Genomic DNA, 11,897 nt, shown 5'->3' with positions numbered 1-11,897 from the left:
ACAAGGGACTTTCAGTAAGGAGTGCAACATGGATAAGTACTTATAGTTCCCCATCAGGTCCCCCTCTACTACTGATTGACAGCAGGCAGTAGGGGCAGAATCCATAGACAACAGCAGACTATCTATTGGCTATGGAATCTATCCACTGCTTGCTATCAATTAGTGGAGTGGAGCTGATGGGGAACTAGTCCCTCAGGCTTCCAATCAGGTTCTGCTCACTGTCGGCATCATTTGCAGCCGACAACGTCCTTAACCAGTGACAAAGGGGTAGTGTAGGCAAACAGTTTCGTTAGCCATGAAGTGGAGGTAATTCTTTTTTTAATTTAGCACAGCCGTAGCACTACTTTGTAAGAGTGACACTATTAAGAATTCACAGAATCTGCAAGTGTCAGTAAAGCTGCCGAAACTGGCGACAGGGATTTTTGGAATTTGATGCAGGACCTTTTAAAAGGTCAGACAAGTGGGGTAAAGCCTTTATTGAATTCCCCCCTCTGTGTTTGGTGCTCTTAACAGACATTTATGCACAAAAGTTAGAAGATCTCATAGAAGTTGTCAGACAGGAATTGCACCAGCTTCAAGATACAACTTAAAGTGACATTAAACCCTCAGTTTTTTTTAACCTAAAACAATACTGTAATGTGCACCTTACTGTAATCCATGGTTGTTTCCCTTCTCTTTGCTGCTCTTCCTTTTAAATCCGTATCTCTTCTCATGCTGGGGGAGAACTTCTGTTTTGCAGCAGACTGCCTTGTCTCTGGAATGGCTACATGGTGTCTGTGTGCAGGTTCACAACCTGAGCCAGCACTACAGGAAGAGGCAGTCAGCTGCAAAGGGAAGTTCTCCCCAAGCATGAGAAGACATGAGGATTTAAAAGGAAGAGCAGCAAAGAGAAGGGAAACTACCATGGATTACAGTAAGGCGCACATTACAGTATTGGTTTATGTTCAAAAATCTGAGGGTTTAATGTCACTTTAACTGGATTTCTGCTGCTTCTTTAATAGTAACTATTTTTTTTTAATTTTTTTTTTATTTTCTTCTTTTAAATCTATTTTTTTTGTCCTCCAATTAGGTACCTTCATCGCATGAACTACCGCTTCTGGTTTCTGGACCACGGAGCTGTAACCGGTCGTGGGAGTGGCTGAGGGATCTGACGTTACCCGCGCTGGACCCTGTAAGAAAAATAAAGACGCATTCGTTTGTATCACACAATGCATTACAAGCAACTACATTTATTACCCAAGAAAACCAGTGTGTAATTTGTATTAAAACGGCCAACTGCAGTCCCCATCAAAAGCTAGTTTCACAGGGTGACAACGTAGGAGCAAAATTGCAAAACGGGCACAAGCATTGTCATTCTCTAACCGGAAATATCTGAACTTAGGATCATTATGCCCAGACCAATAAGTAATGTTTCCAAAATAATTTTTCATATTTTGAAATCTGCAGCTTTCATTGAAACAGTAACAAGTCAAAGCTTAAATGAGATTTTAGCAATTCATTTCACATAAACTTTGGTACAGCAGTTTAGAGCTGAACTCTGGGATTAGAAAATATGCGAAATACAAGAGCCATGTGTATTTCTTCCAGATCTGTGCAGTGATCCAGTGCAAGACTTGGAGCTTCTTGTAATAAAGATCGGTCACTGCTGCTCTCTCTTCTTGTGCAGGGTGACTGGTCTTGTCTCCGCCCCCTCCTGTAATAAACACCGCTTACTGCTGCTCTCTCAACTTTGGCAGGGTGAATGGCTTTGTCTCCGCCCCCTCCTGTAATAAAGACCACTCACTGCTGCTCTCCCTACCTGTGCAGGGTGACTGGTCTTGTGTCCGCCCCCTCCTTCAATAAAGACCGGTCACTACATATACAAGGTAACATCTGGGTTTGCAAAGGTATTTGTTGCACACAAAGTGGATTGATATCCTTTGTGTCTATGAGGAATATATGAAAGTTTGTGTGCCGGAGGTTTAGCTTTAACAGCACCATTCCAAACTATGCTAAGTCCTCCATAATTGAAGGGGAGAAAAAAAAAGACACTGCCTTCCTGCCTATTATTTTCTCCAGCAGTACAGGTGCTCTTTGAAACTTAAGATGTTGGGATCACTAGCTCTGTGCTGAACATCTAGCTGAGTAGTTGGAGATGTCATCCACGCGAGGTCCTGTCTCCAGCCGAGCTATGGCTCTCAGATCCAGCACATAATGTGACAGCTGCGGCATCTGTTCAGCAATCATCCTGGTTATGTAAGATGACGACCGGGGAAAGGGAGCGATCACGCGCACACACGCGAGCAGAGGGGAATGTTAAAGGAGAGATTCTGAAGCCAGCGATCATTAAATGAGCCAAAATAAACCTCGCACTAAAAGGAACCTGTCAAGATGCCGGTTATCTGTCACAGCCGAGGCTCCCATCCAGCAGTGGAAGATGCCGCCGGCCAACTCAGGGAAGCCCCAAGGCAGAGCTCGTAATGTACAGCTCGCAACGCAGCGTAAAAACACAATAACCACCATGCTTGCTGCTGAGTATATGAACCAATTAACAATAGCCGCATGAGAACAGGCCCATGGGTACCTTCCAGAATCCCACCAACCAGTATCGGGGATGAGTCTCTATTCGAATATCACCATTGTGGCTCCCACAGTCCAGTATTGGGGATGAGTCTCTATAAGAATATTACCATTGTGGCTCCCACAGTCCAATATAGGGAATGAGTCTCTATTCGAATATCACCAATGTGGCTCCCACAGACCAGTATCGGGGATGAGTCTCTATTAGAATATTAGCATTGTGGCTCCCACAGTCCAGTATCGGGGATGAGTCTCTATTCGAATATCACCAATGTGGCTCCCACAGTCCAGTATCGGGGATGAGTCTCTATTAAAATATTAGCATTGTGGCTCCCACAGTCCAGTATCGGGGATGAGTCTCTATTAGAATATTATAATTGTGGCTCCCACAGTCCAGTATTGAGGATGAGTCTCTATTAGAATATTAGCATTGTGGCTCCCACAGTCCAGTATCGGGGATGAGTCTCTATTAGAATATTATCATTGTGGCTCCCACAGTCCAGTATTGAGGATGAGTCTCTGTGTGTTATGTATAATTTATTTTTTACCCTTTACAGGTACATCTTATTTTTCCTTACTTTGTATTGACAAATCAGACCATCCATGTGACTCCTTTCACCTACAGTATGTTCTATGGGCCAGCAGGTACGTTGCAAAAACAACCCCTCTCCATGTTTCTGGACCTCCTCCTGGGCAATAATTGCCTGTGTGCATCACCTTGGCTTGACTTTTTTTTTTTTAGGGCCCATTCAGTCCTTGGCATGACTGCGTTTTTGTTGTTTTGTGCATGTTAATGTGCACTGCCTTGAGGCTGCCCATTTCATTGACGGCTGCATTTGTATGGCTGCCCTACATAAAACCCACACGTGAAGCTGAGCCTCCATGACTGAAAGAACTGAAGCACAATAAATGAAAGGGGGCGGGCCAGGGACAGTCAGGCTGGGGAGGAAGGTACTAGATGTTGCTGGACATCCTCCAGCCAGGAAATGAGACGGGCTCTGTCTAGCTTGCAGCAACTTGTAATGTACATTGTGAGAAGCTCACAGAGTGCAGTAAGCAGGTTCAGTCCAGGAGAGGAGCCGGCACAACTGTGCAAGACTGAAAGGAAAGCCGGAGTTCAGCTTGAAATACACGAGCGTAGCAGCCAAGTGTCCCTGGAAATGATGTGATTGGATAGTAAAGCCCATCATAGGATGTCTGCCATTCATTCTTAGGACACAGACTTGCATTGTATCAGCTGGGGAGTTACAAAGCTTGTCTGGAGCCAGAGAGAGGAGAATAGTCTCCCTGCCAGATGTTTGTACAGACAATACCATTTCATGCAGTGAAGGATCTTTGGGAAACAGATGTGCTCTAGTCTCAGTAACATTAAAGGGATTATCGCTCTCTTCTGTTTCCAACTCCCACATTACTCACCTTCACTCTACTCCTGAATGTTTAAAGTGGAACTCCGGCCATAGTAAAAAAATTATATATATCTGCATGATCTATCTGTCACTAGCATTATCACTGCAGTTTTTGGGTTTTTTCTGACCCACCCTTTTACCATAGTTTTATTACCGGTCGATCCTGTCAGTAGATTTGTTATTCCACCCCCCTGGAAGTCGTGCTATGTGACTGAATGGCGAGAGATGGAAAGGAAATCAATGCGGATTTTATATGCATCTGTCCCTCTGATTCAATTTCAATTTAAAGTGACTGTAATCCATGGTAGTTTCCCTTCCCTTTGCTGCTCTTCCTTTTAAATCTGTATCTGTTCTCATGCTTGGAGAGAACTTCCCTTTTCAGCAGACTGCCTTGTCTCAAACGTGTCTGTGTATATGTTTGTATAGGCTGTAACCTGAGCCAGCACTACAGGAAGAGGCCCTGAGCTGAAAAGGGAAGTTCTCTCCAAGCATGAGAACAGATACAGATTTAAAAGGAAGAGCAGCAAAGAGAAGGGAAACAACCATGGATTACAGTAAGACGCACATTACAGTATTGGTTTATGTTAAAAAATCTGAGGGTTTAATGTCACTTTAAATGAATGGAACCGCATCAAAACACGTTAACATGGGTCATGATGTGTTGATGTGCGTCTTATTGCATGGGTTTTGATGCATTTTCATTGATTTGTAATGGAAGGCGCATCAAAGAAACATTTTATAGGTGTGAATAAAGGATGTCTTGGTGTCACCATATATTGTGTCCTACCAATCACTGGCACAATGGCACACTTTATTCAGCTCACAGCGTCAGCTTCAGGGTTCACCCCCCTCCCACAACTGCCAGGAAGTCCTTGAACACATTGTGAGATGGAACACATTTACCAGTTCAAGATTACATTGTATCAGTTCTGTGCTGAAGAAAAATAACGTGACATTTAGAAATTAACATTATAGCAAGTCATGGGAACTTCTGACTCTTACACTGTACGGCCTTCAAAGCCTTATGCACTCGGGCACACGGGGGCTGTACGCCTAAAATTTGGGCATATTCAGGAGTTAAATCTTAGAAATACATTCAGGTACCTTTTAACTATTAACAAAAATGTGTCTTATTTGTGTATCACTCGGCTGTAGATCCTCAAATCATCTCTGAATTGGTGCCGACACTGTCCTTCCTTCTGGAGGGTGGCTACATTAGATCACTCCTGTGATGGACTACAATCTCAATACAAAATGAGTAGTCTATCATGGGACAAAATCTGGAGCAGCTGTTCATGACAACCAATCAGCTTCTCTCTTCAGTTAAGATTTGAAAATGAAAGAGAGAAGCTGATTGGTTGGCATTCACAGCTGCTCCAGATTTTGTCTGCTCCAGTTTTGATAAATTCCCTTCATTGTTGTTAATAGTTTACGTTCTTGAATGTATTGTTAAGATTTAAAGGAGAATTATGAGGTGAGTGCTTGGCACTCAGCCTCATAATCTGAGCCGACCTGTGATAATGAAATTGTCACAGGCTCAGTAGATTGGGAAGTGAGCGAACACATACCTGCGCTCGCTCACTTCTCGATCCTGTCACTGCGGGTGAGCCGTGACAGGATTCCCCCCTCCCCTGTCCGATCCTCTAGTGCTAACTGGTGGAACAGATGGGGAAGGGGGCGGGTACAGCTGGCTCTGTCACTCGCACAGCTGGGCGCATACAGACATAATTGGCGGGATCCGTCTCAGCTGCGGCGTCTCAGTATACCGCGAGCTGCAGCTTTTTGCAGTATACTGAGCTTTGGCTGACGGGAGGACACCTTCGGAGAACTATGGGGAAAATCATTAACCCCATAGTTCTCCTTAACTCCGGAGTCTAGTGTCACTTTAATTTCTTTTTTAAATAATTGCAATTTCAGTGCTGACCACTCGGGGTGCTGTTGCATCATTAATAAACATTGCTCCTTCCATCCCATTAGCCCACAACAGCGCACAGCAATTTCCTATCCGTACTCTGTTGTTAGGATATTTTTTTTTAGTAAGCATAAATCCCTTCATAGGTCTTTTTTATATGCACTGCTCAGAGCCACGCCACGGGCCTACCCAGACTATTACAAAATGATTCAGTGTAATAACTCTGCTGTAAAACGCATAATTACATAGTGGGGAAGGCAACAACGGATGCTGGATTGTGAAGGTTCTTCAGACGCTGGGTTTTGTCACCATCACAAACACACAAAGCTGTGACATAAAATTTCCCTCATCTCGTCTGTATGAGCGTGTCGCTTCCTCTGAGTAAATTCCATCTTCCTTCTGCACCTTATCACGGATGGGAATGGCTTGTCAGAGGCAGACAGGCCGGACAATAAAGCAGATTATATTGTATAAATTCTTCAGCAGCAATTTCTGGGAATCCTCGGGGATCTGGCGCTATACATATTCATGACGTCCGCTATTAGGGGGCATAAATCCCATTTCATTGTCTACCTCTTATAAATATTCATCCTGATGGAGGGGGAATGGGGACCTGTCCTTCCTGCAATACATATACATGTCACCAAGTAAATTAAGAGTCAGCAGAGGGTTTCCTTACATTCTCCTGGTACGGGGAGAGCGATGACAGCTGGGATTCCGAGTGGTACGGCGATAAGCCTTTCCGTAAACTCCTCAAGTCGCTGTGGCTGGAATGCTGAAACAGAAAAGGAAAAGTGTGACAAGGTTGTAGCAGACACATATAATTATATCATTATGGAGAGTTTATGAGACGGGACCACAGCTTCAAGCTGAACGGCAGGAAAATGGCTAAATGCGCCGAAGACATACATAGAGGAAAGCTGTTTTATCTGCCAAAGGATTTGTATTGCTGCCCATGCAGTCCTGAGATTTACACAGCACTGGCACAGAACACATCCCTGTAGACCTGATTATTCTCTGCTGCAGTTAAGTAACCCTTACAGGTCTTGTTCCTCCCCTCAACCCTTACAGGTCTTGTTCCTCCCCTCAACACTTACAGGTCTTGTTCCTCCCCTCAACCCTTACAGGTCTTGTTCCTCCCCTCAACACTTACAGGTCTTGTTCCTCCCCTCAACCCTTACAGGTCTGTTCCTCCCCTTGGACAGTGCAGGCATGCTCCTTGTTAGCACATGTGCACTGCAGCACACCTGACTTCATCTCCCCTGAGCTGTGCTGTCACCCAGAAGCACCAGGTACCAGGTAGTAGAGGAGAGGACACATTTTGGATAGTTCCAGTTCGTTCTGCACATGTGACCATACAGTGGGTGCCAGACACTGTAGAGCACATGGTTCCTATTTAAAAACTTTACTGCCCCAATATGTGTGGAGCAGCACACCTTCAAGTTCGGAAGGGAAAGAACCGTCCACTAGTCCCTTAGGGGGTTATTCACTGAACAGCCAAAGGGGAGCCGAAACCCCGCTAGTTGTTAAAAGTAGAATCCCGGGGAGTCGTGCCACCTGTTTGTTTACATGCCATTTGAGGACAGTGAGCTGCCATTTGTAGCAGGAGTTCGGTGCGAGTCGGCGGCCATCATTCATCGTGATTGGCATTGTATTACATCATTGGATGATTGTTTTATTTATTTTCATAATAAAGGAATTGTCAAAAACGTTGTGTTTTTTTATTCAATTAAAGGAATTTATTCACGGTGTGGTGTGTTTATTTACTTTTTACTTAACTATTTGGTGAATGAGTAGGGGTAACAACTACCCCTTACTCATTCACAAGGTGGAGGGGCAGCATCTGGGTGCCCCCTTTATGAAAGCGGTACCCAGATGCACATGAGCCCCACTGCCTGCAGACCCCACCCCCCATAACCACCAGGGTTGTGGGGGAAAGGTCATTGTCCTCTTCGGCATGGGGACAAGGTGCTTTCTTTTCTTAGAGATGGTTGAATTAATATACATTTGGGGTTTTGGGTAAAGTCAAGTGTATCTATTTATATATTCCTAAGTAATAGGTGGGAGGAGGGGGTCACCTTTCTTCTTAGGGGTTTGCTTCTGGCCTGGGGCACCAGACTTGTCCCCAGTTGTAAGGCTGTTGGCTACCCTTAAAGTGTCAAGAAGCCCAGAGAAACGTGCTGTCCACCCAGGGGTGCTAGAAAAAAAACACTATAGGTTTGGGACCCCACTGTGTGGCAATGACACTAGGTGATGGGTTTTTCTTCACAATAACCTTTTCACCCCACAGATTGATGACAGGTGTGTGTGTTCCACAGGTCTCATCCTGATGCATAGGGAGAGGTTCTTTGGCCTTTGGGTCCTTTCATCGGGAGAGGTGGGGGGTCTCTCTCTTTGGGACAGCTCTCCACAGTATTTGGTGGAATGGCATCAGCTGGTCCCAAAGGCTCCTGGTTTCAGCCTAGGTGGAGCAGGGTACCTTGGCCCTGTCAGGAGCCTCAGACCCCAAGGAGAGTTGAGGGATTCAAGGCCTTTCCTCTTCAGAGGAGGACCACGGCTCCCTCATGCACTTTTTTTGTGTGGTGTGATTTCACGCTTCACTTTTTTTTGTGCACTATGCATGAACTGCAGCGCATAAAAAATAAATAAATGCATACTCCTCTGCTGCTAAACGTAACCAGTTTTAGGAGTGTAGTATTTGTATTCACCCCACTTCGACTTTAAATATGCATTCCCTAGTCTAAAGGATAAATAAGGGGCATGCACATCTAAAAGGATGCCGAAATGCACTCTATAGATTTACCATCTCCTTAATGCTCCCCTCAGCACATGTCCTTGTGTGAATTTTTTTTTGAAACAGTAGGCTAGGTTCATATCTCAGCGATCCCCGGGACAAAGTGATCGTGTTCAAGTGCACAAAACGATTGCCGCGTGGCCTCATTGATTACAAGTATCTTTTTTTTGCAACACACAATGCTGCGATCGTGTTCAATTGCACAGGCGGAAAACCACGCGATCTGCCCGGTGCGACTAAGGTGCCATTAGAAAATAATGGCACCGCCAGTGCAATCGGCTGTGGTGGTCGACTCTGTAACTACCTGACCATTCGCGCGGTTTTGTGCACGATTGCCGCACGGTCACGGATCACCCAGATGTGAACCTAGCCTAACAGTAATGATTTTATGGTTGCTAGCACTGAATCAAGCTGTTCTAAAGAGCAACAAAATGTCCGGATTTAACAACAAAAAAAGGAAACTTATCGAAATAATAAAAACAAATATGGTACAAACTTGAGTTTACCAATTAGACACTTTGCCCTTTCTGTAAAATATAAAATACAATTCAGTATATTTATTCTAAACATGCAAACGGCAGATGATTCCTGTTCAACGCCGACTCCCAGCTCCATTTCTCTGTTCCCCTGGATACAATTTTGCTTAAGGTTTGCCGTATGTTCAGGTGTCAGTCACGTCACACCTATAAACTATAAATACTATTTTGAGAGCAGTTTTACCACCCCCATTAGATGTATATTTTGCAGTTATCAATCAAATATAGAGTACATCAGGGTGACAGGTTTAAAATGTTTCAAGATGGAGTTCATAATTGTTACTGAACATATGTATTCCTGTGAACACTATGTCAGTAATGTATTTTTAAGAAACCAAAAAAAGGGGCTCATGCTTCTGCGCCATTAGACAACATTATTTATGACGTAAGAGAGGAAAGGGGAGATATTTAGCTGTAAATTCACCTTTTAGTCACCAGCTCTACATCTGGGATCAGATAACAAAGACAAAAAACAAAGACATAAAAAAATAGTAAAAACTATAAGTCTCAAGAATAGTTTTCAAGGAGAAATTAGAGTAGCTCCACACAACCATTTGAAGGCTGGGTATGCAATCATCAAGTATTTTCAGCATAGTATAAATACCTAAAATGTGTGTTTGTATTAGCTTACTACAACCCTAAAGCCGGCCATACACCTATAGATTATCTGCAGGTTTTCTGTGGTCAGATGGAAAAGGTGCAACAGATTCCGCCATCTACGCTAAACTGTGTCGATGGAGGAATCTCCCGCTTGGCCAAGCTTCAGAATCTTGCTAGTCGGCCCCGCTGGCTGTCAAAATACCTGACCAGTGCCTGCATCCAATCAGATTGTTCAGGTGTTTAGAGAGCCGACTAGCAAGATACTGAAGCTTGGCCCAGCGGGAGATTCCTCCACCCACACAGTTTAGCGTAGATAGAGGAATCTGTGGCACTTGTTCCATCTGACCAGAGAAAACCTGCAGATAATCTATAGGTGGACGGCCAGCTTTAGGCTTACCATTGACCACCAGGACCCAGTTGGGGAAAGGCAGGGGAGAACTTTGAACTGTTCAAGACTGTTGCAGGGCATGGTGCTGTCAATCTAACATAGGGAATTCACTAACAAGAGGTGGGAGCACAGAAACCTCATCAGTGGGGTGCTGTACTTTATTGTCAAATTAGCAGGTTGGGGAGGGGAAAGGTGACCAAGGAAGCTGCCATTATAAGCATATATGGGGTAAAAACAATATACAGTATATGCTGATTTTCTCCAGGGTGTTTGCAGTAGTTTCAATTGGATGCGATGGTACACTGCAATAACATTGACTGGAGAAAGTTCTTGTATAAAGGCACATAATGGACATAAAATCATGATGCACTCTTTAGTCCTAGATTATGTAAAGAGGAAAAAAAGAAGAGTGACCGGCCATATTCAATATAGCCCCATAGCCGATCAGTCAACCAAGGGTACCTACCACAACCTCCTGCTCCCCACAGTCCTAAGGTTCTTCAACCTACCCAATAATGACTGTGTCACTCTAAGGCCACCTATAGTCTTAGAAATAAGCTTCTCTCTCATACATTGACAAGCCTTTAAAGACCTCATCATTCACCGGTGCTACCTGCATTTCATCATGTCATCTCTGAAGGACTTCAAACCCGTTTGGTATGTGCAGTAGAGATGAAGCAGAAGCCAATTATGACATTTGTCGCATCAAGAAGGATTAAAAAGATCAGAGAATAGGGAGGATCGCCTAGCCGGTGGACGCTTTTGAAAACTGGTCCATGAACTGCCAAGCTGCACCTGTCCAAGAGCATAAGCCCCACCTAATCACTTAAGACTTGACACCGAGTGAGCCTTCTGCAGTGAACTTCCCACCTCGCATAATCGTGTCACATGGTGCGTATTAAACCAGGTCCTCCGCATTTCTAGAAAGACTTTGCAGAACACAATAGGAAGTGCTTCAATTGTGTCTGACGATAGAACGATTCTTGTCCATAGACATAAAAGGGTTTGTCTTCATTTTTTCATATAGCACTAGAAAACTGGCAAATTGAAACCAATTGGGTGCTACTGGCATCAGGGACACCTACCAAAATGTTTTAAACATAACAACAAAATTAGACCCAGGGTGATTGACCATAATCACAGTTCACTTTGTTGTTACAAAAAAAGTGAGAGGAAAAGTCATTTCAGAGGTTCAGATGTGAGATCGCAATAAATCATGGGGCTCAAATACCTGGCATTTACAGATATGGAGGGGCATGTGTGTGTGCACAATCACCAGTGCTGACTTGTTGGAGGAAAGGTGGCTCCTTAGCCAAATGGAGGCTTCAACCAGAGCAATTTGGAGATCAGACAGGGATGTCCTCTCTCGCATTTGATTTAAGCAGTGGTGAGTTTGAGGGGGGTGGGGGGGGGGACATAGTGTACAGTTAATTAAGAGGACCTGTTGTTTTACCCTTACTGCATAAAGAAAAGGTTTGGACTAAAGATGAACTCAAAGAAGGCAGCTAAATACACACATACTGGAGCAGTTTTACCTGCCAAAGGAGTTGCATTCCTGTCCATCCTGTTCTGAGATTTGATCCGTCTGGCAGAGAAGACAACCTAGGTTTTTTCTGCTGCTGCCAACTAACATTTACAGGCAGGGCTGGATTTACTCTCTCTGCTTCCCCAAGGTCAGGTTCCTCAATGCGCCCCCCTACCC

The 11,897-nt window shown here is 44.3% G+C and overlaps 1 protein-coding gene across 2 annotated transcripts in view; it reads right to left on the bottom strand.

Annotated features, from left to right (window-relative positions):
- LOC108795068 (coiled-coil domain-containing protein 85C-like) overlaps window positions 1-11,897 on the bottom strand; it is a 110,912-nt gene that overhangs the window by 2,619 nt on the left and 96,396 nt on the right. The window contains exons 3-5 of one of the 2 annotated variants that reach the window (XM_018566250.1): window positions 6,557-6,652; window positions 3,967-3,975; window positions 1,074-1,169 (exon numbers count right to left, since the gene is read on the bottom strand). In XM_018566250.1, the coding sequence (XP_018421752.1) occupies window positions 1,074-1,169; window positions 3,967-3,975; window positions 6,557-6,652 (201 nt within the window). The remainder of the gene's footprint in view (window positions 1-1,073; window positions 1,170-3,966; window positions 3,976-6,556; window positions 6,653-11,897) is intronic. The other variant, XM_018566249.1, reaches the window with a different exon arrangement.

Source organism: Nanorana parkeri, unplaced genomic scaffold (assembly GCF_000935625.1).
Source record: "Nanorana parkeri isolate BGI_ZX_2015 unplaced genomic scaffold, ASM93562v1 scaffold928, whole genome shotgun sequence".
NCBI classification, from domain to species: domain Eukaryota; kingdom Metazoa; phylum Chordata; class Amphibia; order Anura; family Dicroglossidae; genus Nanorana; species Nanorana parkeri.
The sequence above is the reverse complement of the archived record's forward strand: the minus strand, read 5'-3'. Positions and strand labels throughout refer to the sequence as shown.